The following is a 19457-nucleotide window of genomic DNA, read 5'->3' on the forward strand; positions in this document are numbered from 1 at the left end:
CGTTACACAGCTTTATTCCCACGAGGTCCAACGAAAGGGAAGTTAGGATATTAACTTTGTTATCTTGACTTAATTTTGGAAATACCACACAATAGATTTTCTAGAAATGTGCAGTGCAAGGTGTCTTCCTGTACAGGGCAAAACTAGCTTCTTCATCATTTCATGTTCTTATGTTGCATTTATAGTTGCATCATGTTTCCTGTGGCTTATTATCTGAACTGCTGCTGCTGATTGAATTGCTCCATTCCTACACTCCCTCCACCCCGACATCCAACCTTTGCTTAGAAGTCAACTTTCGTAAAAATGCTCGGATGTCTCCTTTTTGTTTTTGTTGTTGTTACGGTAGAAATCAGACTGTAGGTGCCAGCTTCATAAGGGTAGGGACAAAGATTTAGAATGAACACATTTATGAACTATTCTGGAAGTCGTTTTCCTTTCTATACATTTTCATTCTGTTCATTCTAGGGTAATTTTGCATTAATCATGGAGTGAATAAAGCTGATCTCTAATAGAAGTAAAATAACACTTAATAATTTGCATTTAGGTCTAATTTTGATAAAGTGTTTTCATTTAGAATATTATCTCTTGACTGAGAGTTAAATTAGATATATAATAAACATTTGTCATTGATGCTATTAAAAGTGGACAGTTCTTACTCATTATGGATTAGATGCAGACTTGTTTAAAGGTGGGAGCATGGACTAGGTGACTTCTTAAAAGTCCTTTCCACCCCATTCATTGATGAAGTTCTGGCAATTAACGTCCTGCATTTAATGCAATGATATACGTACGTATTGAGGAATACGGTACTATAAAATTTGCTGAGAATTTATTTGTAGTTACACATTTCTACCATTCTACAAGTCAAAATAACATAGACAAATTATATAGCCACATTCCTCCAACCTTGACTGTGGTCACTTAAAGATTTTAACTGGAATCAGGAAGCTATGTTTAGTTGCAACCCATTGGCACTTAAAAACATGTAATCCAGAACTTTCTACCAGCTGCATAAAAGTACATTGGGAAGGTGTCAGGGTTATGTGACCACCCATATACACAGAGCAAAATAGCTTCATCAGAGATTAGCGTGAGAATTGATATTCCTGTCTCACCATCTAATTTTGAGCCCATAAGTCACACCCTACCCTTGGATTTGTTTCTGATAAAGTATTCCAAAATGAAGATACCATCACACCATCTCAAAAATTGGATAATGTCAATGCAGTAACCAATACTGCTAATTTCCAAATATTGATAGCCCTCCTACCTTCACACTTGTCGTTCTGGAGACTGTATCCAGGTGGACAGATACATCTGTAGGACCCATCCAAGTTCTGACAGGTGCCTGGTGCACATTTTCCAGGTTCTAGGAGACATTCGTTGATATCTGCAAAGCAAAGGGAAAAAGAAGAAAGAGGTTCCCACTGGCATGATTTCCATCAAGCAACTAAAATCGAAAGAAACTGGAATAAAATCTAAGAAATACATAAATCTAAAGTCCACAAACTCTACCCTGGAGAAAAACTAACAGCTCAATAAAAATCAGCTTTATTAGCTTTCAGAAGTGTGCAATGTATTTAACAACCATATTTTATTTGATCTACTTTCCAGGAAAGCATAGCACGTGAAAAGTCAATGGGTATGAAGATCTTTGAGGACACCCAAAGGACTGTATAAGAGCTTACCACAAAGCTCTGTGGAAGAAAAAGAATAAAAGAAAGGGAATTACAGTTGTTTATAGAACAATTTAACAGTTACATTGAACGTTGTAACTGTTTCTGTAATTACAAACACTTAATTTTAAAAGATAAAGGGGAAGAGTGGTATATATACCATACACACATTCAGACAGGATTAGTGTACTTTCTACTCTGATCTTTTTCCTCCAGGCTTCTGAAGGAAGGATCGTGATAGAGACTGCGTGATTCCTGGAGTGGCCTCTGGGATGACCTTTGGAGGGTGTTTCTGAAGCAGCACTCACCCACACAGGTTCTTCCATCTGGAGCCACCTCGTAGCCTTCATTGCACTGACACTGGAAGGACCCCACTGTATTGATGCATTGGCCATTTCTGCAAAGGTTCCCATTTCCAGTTGCGCATTCATCAACATCTGCCAAAAAAATACCCTTTGATATGTTCCAAAGAAAATATCCTAATCCCATCAATGATCAAAACTTTTAAAGGGAAAAATATTTATACTGAATTTCAGTGGCCTTTGCTGGCTCAGGCAGACTTAAGAAATTCCAACGTGATCTAGTTTATAACAACAGACCTGGCTTTATTCACCTATCAGAACCTAACAAGATGACATAATTCTACTAATTAGAGATTGATCATTTATATTAGGATTTTGTATGAGTTTCACCTTGATCATCCTTTAGGTTTCATGTTTAAAGGTTAAAACTGAATTACTAATACACAGTACAGCTGAGGGTACTGTTAAGTATTCTTGTAATCAGAAGTATATAAAAGTAGCCTCTAGCACAATACAAAATTTGGTTCCTTACCCTTGCTTGTGAATAATGTAGCATATTTTATAAGAAGAATTTTAACTTCTTTGAAGGGAGGCTATAGTGCAACATCTAGACAGGTCCACACTGCTCCTGAACTACGTAATTTCTATACAAAGGATAGCTTTTGTATGTTTTAAAACATATTCGATTTATTTTGAAATGCATTTAATTTGCAGCATAGTAGACATAAAAATTATAGCTGCTAATGAGTATATTAATAAAAGTAATAGATGTAGTAACTATATTTGACACTTAATTAGCACATTGTATTTAACAACTCTTTTTAACCACCTGTCACGCATAAGATGGCATATATTTAAAAAGATTGCCAGCACGCTGGAGATGATGCTAATTACAAAGAACACACATAAAACTGCCTTCCTTTGGTGGCTGACTGTTTTGCACACGCACCTATGCAGTCATTGTTGTGGGAAAGGATGAAACCGTGATTGCAGCGGCAGTTGAAGGAACCAATTGTGTTTCGGCAAGTTCCATTCCCACAGGCATCTCTTTCACACTCATTTATGTCTAGCAGGAACAGAGGACATAGAAAAACATGATTATTAACAGAAGAGGAGGGTATATGGTTACCTGCGGTTAAAAGGCATTTTAAGAGTTCACAAAATGTCGTACGTAGGTTGAGAACTTCTAGATTTGATGTTGGTGTTAGTTCCAGCAGCGGCAGCTCCCTGTGAGAAACCAGCAAAAGGCAAGGTTCTAAGCCTTGGGAGAAAATCCTTTCCTTGGTTGGCATGTGAAAGGAGGCAAGCTAAGGACATGAGAACTGGACGAGAACTATTTTATTCTATTTACTTCTAGAATTCTCCACCCTTGCCACTTTTCTCAAATACTTTCACTTGGAAATGGAAAATTCTGTGCACATCTGGGTCTTGATTCACTGCCACCTTTGGCAAACTTCAGCCTTTAAGATTCTCACTCCAGTTTACCAAAAGGCAGTGAGTCACCTGATATTACCCCAAAATCAGCAACAAAATAAATTAGCTTTCTAACTCACCTGGAATCTTAGACATGTTTCTTTTTCCCAATCCACCCCTAAAAACCCACGACCACTCCCATGAAATGGTGACTTATCTCCCTTCTAAACGATCCCAATGGCATGGCCCCTAATGTGGGTCTCCTCTCTTGCAGTGTATTCTTTTTATTGGTCTATGACTTTTCACTCTATTTGTAAAGCTGTTTTGGCATCTTATGTGTCTTTGCATCTTGTGACAGCGGCCATCACCTTTCTCATAAAGAGTAGGTGTACATTATATTAAGGAGGAAATAAGAAATTAAAATGAAAAACGTTGATATTGTTGGCTTGTTATATCAACAGGCAAAATGAGGAGGGCAAGGACAAAGAGATGGGGAAGGAGTGGAAGGCAACACCTCAGATTAGCAAAATGTAGTGTTTAGAGTTAGGATTTCCTTTCCTTTCAAATTTTGGACATAAAGATAAGTTATCTGTGATCTTAAATCAAGAAGCTATTGCTGGGCTTCCCTGGTGGCGCAGTGGTTGAGAGTCCGCCTGCTGATGCAGGGGACGCGGGTTCGTGTCCCGGTCTGGGAGGATCCCACATGCCGCGGAGCGGCTGGGCCCGTGAGCCATGGCCGCTGGGCCTGCGCGTCCGGAGCCTGTGCTCCGCAACGGGAGAGGCCACAACAGTGAGAGGCCCGCGTACTGCAAAAAAAAAAAAAAAAAAAAAGAAGCTATTGCTGAGCCCAGTGTGACTCCAACACATGTGTCTGTGGTTGACGACTGCACCCAGATGAGTCACCCTGCCAGCAGTCAGAAACTTCTGCCTTGATTCATTTTTAGCCAAGCAAGTGAAGTTCTTTAGCTGGGCAGGTCCTTTGGTAGAGGGTTCTACATAATTCAGATGGAAGAGGGAGAAGGAAAGTTGGGCCGGGCTTCATTAGTATGTAGGGATTATCTCGCCAGTGATGAGCAGGGCCTATTATAATCTTTAACTTAAAACTTATCTGCTCTGAAGATGACCAGATTTTATGAGAATGTTCCCTAATGGATAAATCCAATTACAGCCAAAGGCAAGCACTTTAAACATCACCCTATAGATTGTTCTTTTTCCAGCTGTGAAACTGATTGAAGTCCCCAGAAGACTTAATGGATGTTGCTTTAAAGTAGAAACAGAAAGGAGGGAAAGAGAGAAATTGACTGATTACACATTTGAAGCTTATTCTAAATCAACATTCTGATTCAGTACTAAGACCAAGGAAGAGATTTAAAATCTTGAGCTCTTTTCCCCTAGGAAAATGATCTGTAAATCTGTCTTTAAGGATCTGATACAAACTACAGACACGTCTCAAAAAATGCTCATACTCAAACAATCAAAAGCTGCACCCTTTCCAATAAGGCAAACTCACATAAATACTATAAAAGAATAATAGGCTTTTAACATTAATAAATAGTAATTTTTTGTCGTAATATCTTTCTCAATTTATCTCTTAGTCAAAAGTGTTTCTGAACTGACAGCCAAATGATTATCAAGAAAGAGGTTTATGATGTTCAGATTACTAAAGATTAAATACCAAAGGATATTAATGCTACACACGTGCTTCTGTTTTTACTTTATAAATAACAAAACAACTACTGAAAGGTTTAGTGTTAACTTTAAATATATTCAGATACAAATGAATTTTTCAGTAGGTTATGAAGAAAAAAAAATGAAATGATAGTCACATACTCACCCAAACACATGGTTTGATCAGCGTTTGTTTTAAAACCAGTGTGGCAAAGACAATAAAAGCTTCCAACTGTGTCAATACACTGTCCGTGGCTGCATATATTGGGGATTTCTTGACATTCGTTGCGATCTGTAGATAGAAATTAAGTGAAAACTTAGAAGACAAAATCACATCAAATAACTTACTTCTGGGTATTGCTCTCAGGATTAATCCTAGCTCTAAACTAAGCCAGTAAAACAGATGCTGACATATTTATTTTTGACTCAAAATCGGTTAACACTTACTCTGATTTACTGGGCACATTCAGACCATATTAACAATACACAAGCAATGAAAAACAGGGGCGGTATCCAAAAAAAATCTTCTAAAAGAAGAGAAAACTTAGAAGTAGAATGGGGAAGAAAAATCCAAACTGGTAGGTAATCCATTTGATTCTCTGCCTAAGCAGTATCCTAGGCTGTGTAACCGACTGAAGTATTTGTCTAGTCAAGATTTGGTGCCTCAAATCATGGAAGCTTCATGGCTTCCTCTAGAAATTTAAATCAAACAAATCCCATTGCTAAGATAGGTTTTCATGATGGACAGCCTGCATCGTCCCTTGTTCCACTTACACATCATTATTTTGTCTCACTCCTGTAACCTTTTGTTCCATCTGAACCAAGTCTTCCTGTCTACACATGGCTCCTTTCAGCACTTGACGATCCTAATGATGTTTCTTTCTTTTTTATCCATATTCTTTCAAAAGGAAGCCCTCTCATCTTGCTTCTGCCAGTCTTTAGGCTTTAAATTATATTTGTCATCAAGTGATGCTCTCCCGAAATCTGATTATCTGAGGGGCCAGATTTGTTGCAGGAATCCACAGATGACATAATTACATGCCTACTCATGTCTCTAATTTTCTAAAGCTCTCAAGATTCTACGTTTAGGGAAAATGTAACTCAAAAGGCACTGCGTTACCCTGATTTTCCTGTTGTCACAAAAGAAAGCAAATAGCAGAATACCGCCTTGGGTGTAGATGTTGTAGAGCACCGCAGCACCCCGCTCTCAGCTGAATAATCCAGACTTGCTGTTTGCCTGCCCTATCTGCTGAGAAGACAGCAGCTGGGAACAGGCACTTTTTGCTGCACAGAGCAGCTGTGCCCATGCCAGGAGAGAGTATATTCCCTCCATTTCACGTGCTCAGGCTGCCATTTTTAGAACTACTTCCTTCCACTACGCAAAACATTTAGAGTTGATGAATCACCATATCCTTTAAAAGTCTCAGGTGGGGTTGAGTATATCATAAAGAGGGGACATTGGGATAGAGTAGCTTAGGAGCTACGGCTAGCCTATGCAGAAATGCTAGTGAACAAATTATGATTGTTCCCATCAGAGAAAACGGATTTAAAATGAGCAACCTCCTCCCTGAGATAGGCAGAGGAAATTGATTTCCATTGCCAAGCTCTGTGGAGGGAGCTGATTTTGAGAAGGGTTGGCCCAAACCTTGGGTAACCTCTGGTAATATGGATCTGGGAGAATGCAAGGACCAGGTCTGTCTTATCTCTGGGACCCACAGAAAATGGAGAGCATTAAGAATCTTATTAGAAAGGGATCCTCAGTTAGGAATTTTCTTTCCTACGTTGCCTATTTCATGATGAGTTTTAACAAATGAAACATGGATTACTTTGCAGTTCTACTGCTGAAACAGAAAGTTACAATTCTAGAGAACTTAATTGTGAAGTTCACTTTGTATTGAGACCAGAAAACTCGGTTTCTACAGGCACCAAGATTTAAACTCCGAGAAGGTGCTGCCTGAGGTTGAGATAGGAGATTTAAACAGGGTACTGGGGGAAAACACCCACACAGTCAGCAGAAAGAGAGGAGACCGTGAGGAAATGGCTGGGAAGAATATGTCTTTAGCTCGGCAATCCATTTCAGAAGGGGGCTGCCTTTGCTCTAATGCCACAGCTCCTCAGGTGAGACCAGCATCCTCGGCTTCGATACCTAACTGTTCTCTAAAAATCTCTCAGCAACAATGCGGGTATAACGGCCAGCTGTTGAAATGATGTCCTTATGGATTCAAATAAAAATCTTATTACGATAAGGAAATTTTAGTTCTTTTCATCTTCAACACAGGAAGACAGGAGTATTTTACAATATGTCTGAAAAATGCCATGTATAGGACAGTATTTAAAGACATTTTAAAAGATTTTAAAAGTAAGATGTAAGTGAAGACATCTCCAGAGTGAAGTCTTCAGCCCTAGAGGCTGAATAGCCGCAAAACTCAAATTCAAGTACATTCCCTTTCTTGTGAGGATTTCGATGAACGAGGGAGATGAAGATTTGGCTACAGACAACACTCCTTCACAGCACTTATCGCTGGCTAACGCCGGATGGGCTTTATTTATGTTAATATTCTACAAGAAAACATGACAGGGCTTAAGCCCCAGCAGGCCCTGGTTGGACGTCTTGTCTTGATGTATAAAATAGTTCTTCCCTCATCTTGCCTGAGCATGAAATGGTGTGAAATGACATGTTCTGTATTATCAGCAATTCCTTATTTTGATTGGAATTATTTCACGCAGTTTCAAATAAATATAAATTACAAGCAAAATGCAGGGAAGTGGTATGAATGCCAAGTTTCATGAGAGCATTGTGACTCATATCAGAGACGTCCTCACTTTTCCTGTCCTGTTTTGTTTTTTTTTTTTTTCAGTACGTGGATAACAACTGCTCTGCTGACAAAATGCTAAATACTTGCACATGTTCCTTTAAACCCCCAAAAAACAAGTCTTGATTCTCAAAATGAGTTTTTGTTCTGGTATTACACCCTCTTCCCACCAAAGTCTCATAAAACAATGCAAAATACCCTACGGAAAGCAGCGCACTTCCCACCACTTAATCACTGGCGGGCAAGGAGACCCAAGGAAAATCTGACCACGTTCCTTGGTGTTGTTTCATTCACAAATGCATAAAATATCCAGGAAATTCCTTGTGAAATGAGCCAGAAGCAAAATAACACATTCTTCCTGACCTCCTTGCTAAATATACAGTGATTTATAATTACTAAAAAACTCAGATGAAAATCATTCTGAGGTATTACTTTCCTTCTGGGCTGAAACACCAGTGTTTTTATTTTGATACCACTGGCTATAAGATACCATCAGACACCTAATAATTTTACCATCAATTTAAGTTGGTAACACGCTCATCCTTCTTATTTCTACCACATCCCTGACAAACGGGAACAACAAAAAAATTTAACCTCTGGCGGATGGTTTCTCATTTTACTGTAGGTGACATAGCAAATAAAAGGCTTTCAACATTTGCTGCCCTCAGCTGTGTAAGCTGTTTAGGAGAAAAAGTGATACTGTTGGTTCTTTTTCCTTAGTTTGTGCAGTTTAATCTGGCCCAGCTCAGGGGAGCTTTGCCATCTAGACTTGGGGTATGTGGCCAGAATGGTGACAACCTCCCCCACTCCAAGGGGATTATGTGAAAGGACAAAAAAGTATTTGGTCCTGAATACCAGTTAGGGAGTGTGTGTGTGCGCGCACATTTGTGGGAGTGGGTGTTTGCAGCAGGGCAGCAGAGAGGCAAATTTGGAAACGTCACACCTCCAAAGGGAGAAAAAAGCTAAGTGTGAAGACATTTCAACAGTTTTCCCTTTTCCCAGTTTAGTTACTACAACTCAGAAGTCATGTATTCTTCAACCTAACCATCTCAAGGAAATCCAGGTATCTGCAGCTCAGTGGGGCTGGCCCGTCGGGTGGGCGCTGGGCGGTGGGGACTACTTGCCATTGCACTGCCCCGTGGAGGTGAAGCGGTAGCCGGGCTTGCAGTCGCAGCGGTAGCTGCCCGCCGTGTTGATGCATTCCGCGTTGCGCTGGCACACCGGGCCGTTCTGACACTCGTCGATATCTACAAGCAGGAGAGAACTGAATTACGGGGAGGGCAGAATCTGGTGTCAAGTTGATGAAGCCTCTCACACAACATGGATTTATATTTTCTTGTTTTGATCGGTTCTACTGAACAAACCATGGAAGATGGAAATTTTGTTTTCTAATTTTTCTGTTTTACAAATATTTTTCAGAAATGCAAATACTTGATTTATCACCACATACGGGTTCTAACGCTGCTAATGTCTAGAAAAAGTTGTGAAACTCAGCTTCAAGGGCCAGGACTTGATACGGGTATAGACCAAGATCCTAGGAAATCTTGTATTTGCTCAAAGCCTGGGGGTTTTAGGATTCATTTGGGTTGCTTTTGTCTGGAAGGTTGTGAGGTCTGCAGAGCAGAGCATCTCAAACCTGAATGCGTGTATGAATCACTTAGGATTTTTTTGAAAGGCACATCTGATTCAGCGTGTCTGGGGAGAGGCTTGAGATTCTGTGCTTCCATTAAGCTCCCAAGTGATGCTGGTACTCCTGGTCTACAGACAGTGCTTTGAACTGCAGGGCTGCACAGGCTCTTGCTTAAATTTCTGCCACATGGCAGTCAAGTCAAGGAGACTTAACATGAGAGATTGCACATAAAACCACTGAAAAGAACCAAACGCTTACTATCAAAGGAAAGAATAAAATGGATATTGTGTGCTTCAGGGCTTTGACTGTGCTCAGGGAGTTGTTTGTCTATCTTTTAAAAAATTTAACAGCTACCTAATACAGTTCAAATTCGTGGCATTGCAAAAGTTACTGCACAGTCCAGGCTACAGCGTGGGGCAAAATACATATTCCCTTCCCCTGCTCTTATGAGACATTCTAATTCAGTCTAAATCCAGTAAAGGGAATAGCCTGGAACACAGGTGGGAGTCAGCTCAGCACCAGTACCGGGGTTGCATGCAGAAGTCGGCTCAGCCAGAGAAGTTCCCACAAGGGGGCGGCAAATACATCAACCAAGGCCTCCTAGGTGTGTGCTTCTGTGGTGGGAAAACCTCAGTGCTATTGGCAGTCAGTGGGAGTTTCCGTCTCATACGGGGTGTGCCTCTCTGTACAACAGATACAGAAGCAGAATACGCCTACCTTGGGTTACAGTGGACCCAGGACCCAGCAGCACCTCACCACCAGGACTGCCCTGCTCTTAGTTAAGGGTGTGCAGAAACACAGAGGGTACCTTGCGTAGCTGGAGAAGCCAGTCGGCGTCACAGACAAGCATTTCTGTAATGCATCAGACGCCTAACATCCGATTCTATACATACTTGGGGAGGGCAGACGCATGGATGCTCCCTAAATCACTTCTGGAATCCATCCCAATTTCAGTCTGGTTGAGGCATGTACTAAGTCAACCTTCCTTTTCTGATTCTGCGAGCTAAGAGTGTGCTGGGAAGCAGCGGACCCTGGATTAAACATTCACCCTGAAGATGGATATCCTACGGAACGGAAACCAAGAGTTGGAGTGCTTTGTAATCTCCACATCCACTGAATGCTACCCTGACAGCAAAGTGCCTTACGCTGGGGCAGCTGTAGGTTTTCAGTCTCATGTGTGTAGCAAGGTCTAGGTTGACGTGGTGGTCCTGGATGGCCTTACCTCTGGTTTCTGGCCAACGGCTGCTGCTTCAGCAGACATAAGTGCCAAAGAGGCACCTGGGTCAAGTATCCAGCTCTGAATGGAAGAGAAGGGGAGATGCCACAGAAGGCGGCGGACATCCTGACGCATGTACGACAGGTGTCATACGGTGGCTATGAGCAGGCAGCCACCTCTCGCACTATAAGGTCACCTGCTGTGGGCTTTCTTCTCCATTCCCACATCATGCCTCCTCCCCACACCTGATCCTTGATGACCTGAAGCCCAGGGCCCGAACCAAAGCCCGAAATGACTATCTCCTTAGGAAGGTTAGGAATGGCTGTCACCCCGTTCCCACTCCCCCGCAGAGCAGGCAGAGGAAGGGACGTGGGCCAACTTGGCCACAGGAACAGAAAGCCTGGTGAGGAGAATTTAACAAGCATGCGCTTGGGGCTGTAACTTGACTCATGGTCTATAAGTTGTCCCCAGTTTAGGAGAAAAAGATTTTTACATATTAAAATGTTGACCTATGTGCTCTAATACATGCTCTAACATGAACAAAAACTCTGCTAGAGACTCCAAGTTTAAGTATTAAATAGAAAATTATTCTAGCTGTCCTAGGGCCCATGGTATATTTAATAACCAGGAACGTCCCTTTTACTAAAATGTAAAAGAACACTATCTTCCCCAGATGTTGGAAAAATATGAAGTGCGGTAAGGAATGTGCAGAATCACAGCACAAACACATGGCAAGCGGAGGTAATTTGAAAATGAAAAAAGTACCATTTGCACTCATGCCAACATTCTTCATATAAAATCGAATTTGCTGTTCTTGCCATTTGGGATTCTCTCATGCATTTGAAATATTTGCATTAACCTTGTTTTCACTTGGGAGGAGCAAAGGCTCCGTTTGGAAGAGAACACTGATTTTGAGGTTCAGCTCAAGACGACTGCCCACCACTCATGCTCACTTTCAAGCAGTGTGAAACAACAGCCATCTATTGGACACACCCGGGATCTCAAGGCTTTTCCGTATCAGCTGGGAAATCTAATACATTGTGTGTGTGGGGAGAGAGGGCCGGGGAATGGACATCCTGCTTTTCCCGCTGCGTGTTAGGGAATTTTTACATGAAATGTCTGTCGATCCACATGTTGCCCTTCAGTACTGCTAGAGTTAGATGGATTTCTGAAATTCCAACGTTGTGAACTTGGCCACATGTGTGTGTGTGGGTATGCAGCTCATCGGTTGGCTCATTTCTGGGTGTGACATAGCGACAGCCTCTCTTACCTTCACAAACCAGCAACTTGTCATTATAGAAGAAGCCCACTGGACATTCACATCGGAAGCTGCCAACCATGTTGATACAGACGCCATTTTCACAGACCCCTGGGATCTCCCGACATTCATCGATATCTAGAAACAGAGCAGGTACGTATGAGTGACGGAACGGCACGCGGTCCCTCTGCAGGGTAAACTGGAATGGAGAGTCAGCTGCTTCTAATTCATTCTATGTAAGGTCCAAAGCCAGAGAAGAGAAAGTGCGTGTGTATGCGTGTGTATGTGCTTGCGTGTGTGCACGTGTGCTGGGGTGGTGATGGAAGCGGGGACGTCAGTGAAGGGCAAACTGAGATAACTGGACTGCTTGTCAGACGCTCATGCGTCTGTCTGACTGACTATCTGTTTTTCTGGTTTTGTTTTATAACATCGGCTTTGTCCAGGCGGGAGCCATCTTTGTACCCACCGGGCCCTGCGCACCAGATGAGCAGAATAAAAGTGACTGCCAAGAGAAAGTGGTCTCTCTACCCCAAGTGTGTGGTGGTGTTCGTCTAGAACGGGAGAGGAGAGCTGGTGAGGAACAGAGGAGGAGCCCATGGTCACGGCCAGCTCTGATCTTCCAAATTCCACCTCAACGCCCCCTTTCTCCTTCACATGGCTTTTGAATGGAGGTAAGTCAGGTCTGGGGATGTGAGCTGGGCCTGAGCTGACCATGGAGAGAGAGGGGGCACCAGGAAGGACTGTCACAGTAGACTGTGGCTTCCCAAGCCCAGGCACCGGGGCTGGCTTCTACGCTACAGTGTTGCCGGCCCCTGGTACACGGTCTGACAAATGTTAAGTGCCAATTAAAATGTATTCAATTAAGAACCAGTACCTGGAAGTGGGGTTGGTGAGCATTAAAACAGGACCGAAGTAGGAGTGAGAGCAGAGCCAGGACCCAGGCTGCTAAAGCCGGCTGGCCAGCTGGTGAGGGAGCCATGTGGGCAAGTCTGGTCTCCTCACCAGCCTGGTGGGTCCACTCGCTGTTTGACCTGCTCTGAACTCCTGACCATTCAGTGTCCTCTAGGATAATAACGGTAACAGTGACAGTAACAGTAGTGTCTCCCTTGCTATATGCCTGGTATATTTCTCAAGCATTTAACCTGAATTTAGTTACCAAATCATCAGGGCCACCCTATGAGATGGTCTCTAGGTACTCTGACCGTCATCATGATGCAGATGATGGAACTAAGGAAGTCAGAGCATGGAACTTGCCAAAGACTGTACAGCCAACAGGAGGCAAAGTTGGGATTCGATACCAGGAATCCGCTAACAGGCTGTCCTGTCACCCGTATGCTTTTCCACAGTCAAACAATCTTCTCAAAGCCATTAGCGAAGTGCTTGTTATCCCAGAGGACCCCTCTACCAGCCCTCTGGCAGAGTTTCACAAAACACTTCAGAAGCAGGGAGGGAATGTAAAGCTTTGGTCTTTCCAATCCATTAGGTTTCTGTTATTGTTGTTGAGATACTTTCCTTTACATATCATAGTCCGGAGCCTCTGCAAGATACTTTGTTTGCATAAGTTGTAAGAAGATGGCTATAGACTTAAGTGGAACTCACAAGAGCTTTCAGAAGAATCACACCCTAAAGCCAGTCTGTTTTAAAGGACAAATTCGACAGGACATGGATTTATGTTGGACCTTTTTCTAAAGGGCCTGACTTTGTTTGAAGACAAATTGATCTCTTTAATGGAAAAAAAACAGCTTAGAATATCAAAGGGTATATTTCCATTTTGAATACAACAAGTCATTATGTTTTAGATTTTTCACACATTTGTCATTCATGTTCTTAAAAAGTTAGGCAAAGATATATCACAGCTATGCACTATCAGCAAAAAGAAAAAAAAAAATTCAGACATTCTTGAACTACGTACGGGTTAAAACATGAAATGTTATGTTCACATTCATTTGTTTTAAATATAAGAGATGTATTTTCAAGTTTAACAATAACAGGCTGGGTCAAATTTCTAGCCATTGTTAGGCATAAAAGAGCAAAAGCATATATTAAAAATTATATTTTCTTTTCCTGTCTGGATTCCATTTGAACTTCAACTTGGAAAAGTTTATGTTTAAAGACAAGATTAACAAACTTGCTATAGTTTTAACCCCACACGAATGGGTTCTATATGCCAACAATCTTCAGACCTTTCAGAAGAAGAGTATAAAGCTTAAATAAAACAAAGTTTCTCAGTCATCTAAATATTTTGTCATGCTGGAATTTGCTAACAATAAGTATACTGCTAACTATCACATTTCCAGTTTTCAAGAGCTAGAGGCAAAGCAAGCTGTGAGTCAGGACTGGATTCTGGTCTCAGCTCTGTTATTAATTAGCCAGGTGACCTCAGCTGAGTCCCCTCCCCTGTCTAGGCCTCTGTCCCCTCAACTGTAAGGCAAGGCCTAGCTGATGTGGACTAGATGATGTCTGAAGCCTTTCCAGTTTTATTAGTGGATGATGTTAATGCTGTTTTGAGTCTCTGCCTGCTACCAACATTAGAAGGTAGGCCTTGCTGGGGTACACGCCCGGTCCATCCACGGAGAACGATGGATTCTACTATTAAAGACCACTTATCCTCAGATCAGAGATTCTAAGGAGATGAAAAGATCTGTTTTGGGAAGGGGAAAAACAAAGCAGCTAGAGCCGGGCGTTTCAGGCCAATGCCATTTAACAGGTTTTCTTTCCAAATCATGACGTTTCTTTGGACGTTGACTATGGAGCCATATGTATTTGGCACTAAGAGAGCCAGGCTGATTGCTGGACCAGACCCTTGTTTTCTTAAACAAGGTCATTGGAAAGGCTGATGTGGATTTCAGTTTACTTATTAGGAATAAGGTGGAACAGACAAAGTGGTGATGTTTGCTACTGGACACAACTGCTCAGAGTTAAGAGGGGCATCTAAGGACCCACAGAAATCACACTGGGGAAAGACTGAGGATGCAATAGCTTTCCATCTACTTTTACGTTATTTGGCTTTAAACCACAAAGGCATCACTTCCATTGGCTGAACGCTGTGCGTTACTTCTGAATCTTGCGTAAGCTTCACTAGCACTGCAGTGGTCTCTGCTCCAGTTACCAGACAGGGCCTCAGATGGGAAAGATTTTTTTTTTTTTTTTTAACTTCACATCTAAAAATCCCAAAGCAGATAACCTGAGGAGATTCTATGTGAGATAAAATTGATCCACCTACACATAAGTATTAGTTTGAACAGTCGTATTAAACTCAGGTCTTAGTCAGATGGAAGGATTGGGAATTGTAGTCAAATCAAACGTCAACTGGCCCTACTCCCAGAATCTCTCTTTGTTGATGCCTAGGGTTGGTTTAACTAAGCTTGATTGTAATTCTGTGAAAAGCTTTCCAGTCCCCTTAATCATGACCGACAAATGCTGCTGCCAATTAGGTGGAGCTACACAGGGTGTCTGTACTGTTTGTTTCAAACTAAGAATCAGAGTTTCAATAAAGCTAAATGGCACTGTTTAATTTGTTCCTTCTAAGAAAAAAAAAGCAAACTGAGAAAATAACAATGTGTACTTCCTTTTCTTAACACAAAGGCAGAGACAAAAAGTTCCAACAAAGGCATCATAACTCACCAACAGGTAAACCAGTGTAAATGTCGATGACGAAGCCTGGCCTTTGACTTCCACAGAGCGTAGCAAATTCATCTGCAGTGATTGAACGAAGGTGGGGTGAGCGGGGTGGGAATAGGGGTCAGCAGAGAGCAATAATTAGGCTGAACAAAATTACTTTGTATACATTCTTGAAAGGTATTTCAATTTTGAAAAATTTAAAATAAAAAATTAATCTGAAAATTCCTACAGATGGTGTAAACTTCTCCTTAAGACAGGCACTGAAGGAAAAGTGACCTCATGTTGATGTAATAGTGAGGCAGAAGCAGAGGTCTCTATATCATATGCCACTCATTTGTATGATCCTGCCTGTAGGAATCTGGGTTTCTATAAGGATGTTGTTCAGCTCTGAACCCAGGGACTGGCATGAGTGCCTCTTTCCACTCTGCATTAAGGGATCTAGGATTTAATGAATGTATACAAAAGCCATTTCCTCGACAGACTGGGGGAGACCACGGCAAATCTAGCTAAGTTCTTGATAGGAGGTCTATTAATGACTAATTCACGTCAAACAACCAACTTACCTCATTACTTCAAGTTTGGGAGCTGGATTTCTTTTGATGCAGCTCTCTTGTTCTCTCTCACTCCCTCCCCCCGACCCTTTATCTTTCTCTCCTTCACCTGAATTCATCAAAGTTGCTAATAAAGGATGCACTAAATGTCATCTGTGGTCCCTTGTAACTCTGCGATTCTGTAATTGCAGATCATGAGTGTACCCAGTATAGCATGGTATCAATTTAAGCTCAAGAAGGCCACTGCCTTATGGGTCAAACCTACTGAAAATTAGTAAAAGGTTTCCAAAAGTATTTTAATCAAAATGTAACATGTTCTTTTCATAGTGCTTTTATTTCCTTATAAAAAAAGAAGTTAGGGTCCACTTCCAACAAGTGTCACGCCAGCTCCACTGACCATCCGGACAAATTTCAGGGACTCCTAAACTGTGTGCAGACTGCATAGCTAATGAACAGCCATGCCTGGATTTGGCCAGTATTCAACATGAAGACGAAACCTTGCCTGTTGTATTAAGAGTATGCAGATTCTTAAAACTCAGACAGATATTTCTGAAAGTAAATGGTAGTCTTTATCAGAGATCTCCAAAGTGGTCTGCAGGGGAATGTACAATGAACCATCAATGTAAAAAAGAAAATACTAGGATGTCTAGCTTTGTAAAATCCAATTTTAAAATTAATTTTGTGTATATTTTATAATAGAACAGTTTGTGAAAATAATCAATGCATCTCTCAATAGAATTGAAAACAAATATATAGAGACATATACACATTTACTTGTAAATACACACAGCAGGTGCGTGTAACCTCCAGGTTTTTTAACGATAGGTATGTACGATCAAAAGACTTGAAGGCCACTGGTCAAGATCAGGGGTCAGCAAATTTTTTCTTAGAGGGCGAAGAAGTAAATATTTTAGGTTTTGCAAGCCGTGCAGTCTCTGTTAAAAGTACTCAACTATTTCACGAAAGCAACCATAGATAATATGGAAATAAATTAGTGGGGCTGAATTCTAGTAAAATTTTATTTACTAAAATTTGAAGTTCATAAAATTTTCAGGTCATGACATATCATTCCTTTGACTTTTTTTCCAACCATTTAAAAATGTCAAAATTATTTTTAGCTTGTGGGCCATACAAAAATAGGAGGAGGGCTGGATCTGGCCTGTATGGGCTCGTTTGCCAACCCCTGGTCTAACAACATCTTGCAGAGTGGGGACAACTCGTAATTCTAAGTAATGGTTATTACACTATTTCCAGAGTAAACAATGGATGAAATGGTATATTTTACTAAAAAAGAATCTTCTGTTTTATGCACTGTCAGGTAGCACCAGACAATAGGTTTAGGATTTTACTTATCGCTGTGGGGAATGGAGTAGGTACCACACAATTCTCAGATCAATACTCTGCATGGTAGTTCATTCAATCTAAATCACAAAGATAATCTAGATCGTCATTAGTAAATGATGTCATCACGATATATAGGACATATATCATCTACCGTATAAGAACACTGCACCAAAGTTTTTGCTTCATTTACTGCTAAGATGTAAATTAGACTTTTTTTTCCAAACAGGTAACATTATTTGGATTTTTCTGTATGAGGATATAAGAAGAAATTTCTCTAAGATCTCAATATCAAGGAGTTGATCTTTTCTGCTTTTCTTTAGTGTTGATTTTGCTTTGTGGTCATTGAGACTCTTAGATTCGATCACATCTCTCTCTATGTGAGCTGCTAGAAGGTTTAGAGCCCAAGTTATTGCTCGTTGCTGGCAAGTGTGTAGGAATTCCCAGCTTGGATCTTGTGTATTACCCTTGTTCCTTGCTCTGAGTTTCTTACCCTTGCTTTCCATTTGCATTAGGCCTTCTTATTTTACATTTGCATCTTTGTGGGCCACCTTGAATTCTTTCTGGAACAAGATTAGTTATAAATAAGTAAAATTGATAGGACTATGGTTTACTTATTTGTCATACTGCTTTGCCCAATGTTTCCAGACTTTTAGCTATATGGCAGACTCCATAACAATGGTAACAATGTTTATATTTTTGTGATATACTGAGTCTACGCGTCTGGTGAATGAACCTGGGTATAAATTAGAAAGCATATTCTGTGACTCAGTTTTCACCTGCAAGTACTAAGATCAACTGTGACTTTAACTATTTGCCCTTGTGAGCTAATCCTTTCTTATGAAGATCAACGATGCACCCTTTTCTTCCCTTGCTGAGATTCATTTCCCCAACCATTTGTGGGTAATGTACCGAGCTATCTTTCTGGTAACGGTGAAACTAAAACTCACCTGTGCTTGGGATGGGACACTGTTCACAGGGCTTATTCCAGGCCCGGCCAATGTTGTAGGAACAACAGCACATCTTCTTGGTCATATTGAACAACAGTTCTCCGTCGCAGGTCTGGTTGTCAGCGTAATAGTTCCTGTAGCACAAGCTTCTCCTCATATCTAGAAGAAAGGAGGAAGTTAAGGGACTGGTGATGCCATGGGGAAATCACGACAGGGAGATTCTAAGGGGATACTTAAGGCGTGAATCTCTTTTGAAGTGTATTGTAACTTGACTTCAATCAGGGCAGGAAAAGCCTGCTCTCACACAGCTCTCCGTCGTCCTATGCTGCTACAAGAAAAAGGACTTTGAGAAATATATTCCCTGTTGTTTTGTGCCACAGAACTTAGTCATTATGTAGCTGCGGTGTTAATAAACTTTACGTGACTCTCCACCCAGTCTCCTGGTAACAATTCTCCACTGCTATCTGGCAGTGATTTTCTCATTTCCGACTCATGATGTTTTAATACTGTAGGTCAGTGCTGTAAATATAGTTGTATAAAGATACACCCAAAGTCAAACAAAAGAAGTACTATTAAACCTTTGTTTGGGATTTTCCAACATTACATTTTAAAGAAAACTCCCAACCACCCACACGAGATGGTGAGAAAAGGCCCAGCTTATGCTTTACAGGAGAGGAGGCTCTCTCAGTGAAAGGGTGGCAGTACTCGCTCTTACGAGTAATGTAACGCTGAGGACTAACTGCTGGCTCGGAAGCTCTTTTTCTCTTTGCAGATGAGGACCAAACATGCACTATAAAGAAAAGCTAGGACTTACCCATGCAATTATTCCCCCCATTCACTTGCATGTAGTCTGGAGGGCAAATACAGGTGTAGTTGCCCACGGTGTTATAACACGTCCCTGGACCACAGATTCCGGGAGTTTCACATTCATTCACATCTATAATCCAAAGAGAAAGTGGTATGTGAATATGGAAGTTTCACTCTTTGGAATGGTCTGGTACTCAGGGTCACTACAAAT

At 41.3% G+C, this 19457-nt stretch overlaps 1 protein-coding gene across 1 annotated transcript in view; it reads right to left on the minus strand.

Annotated features, from left to right (window-relative positions):
* FBN1 (fibrillin 1) overlaps positions 1-19457 on the minus strand; it is a 252580-nt gene that overhangs the window by 46009 nt on the left and 187114 nt on the right. The window contains exons 40-48 of the mRNA XM_067746257.1: positions 19254-19376; positions 18440-18598; positions 15601-15672; positions 11989-12114; positions 8997-9119; positions 5226-5351; positions 2928-3044; positions 1985-2113; positions 1271-1390 (exon numbers count right to left, since the gene is read on the minus strand). Of these exons, the coding sequence (XP_067602358.1) occupies positions 1271-1390; positions 1985-2113; positions 2928-3044; positions 5226-5351; positions 8997-9119; positions 11989-12114; positions 15601-15672; positions 18440-18598; positions 19254-19376 (1095 nt within the window). The remainder of the gene's footprint in view (positions 1-1270; positions 1391-1984; positions 2114-2927; positions 3045-5225; positions 5352-8996; positions 9120-11988; positions 12115-15600; positions 15673-18439; positions 18599-19253; positions 19377-19457) is intronic.

Source organism: Pseudorca crassidens, chromosome 1 (genome assembly GCF_039906515.1).
Source record: "Pseudorca crassidens isolate mPseCra1 chromosome 1, mPseCra1.hap1, whole genome shotgun sequence".
Lineage (NCBI taxonomy): Eukaryota > Metazoa > Chordata > Mammalia > Artiodactyla > Delphinidae > Pseudorca > Pseudorca crassidens.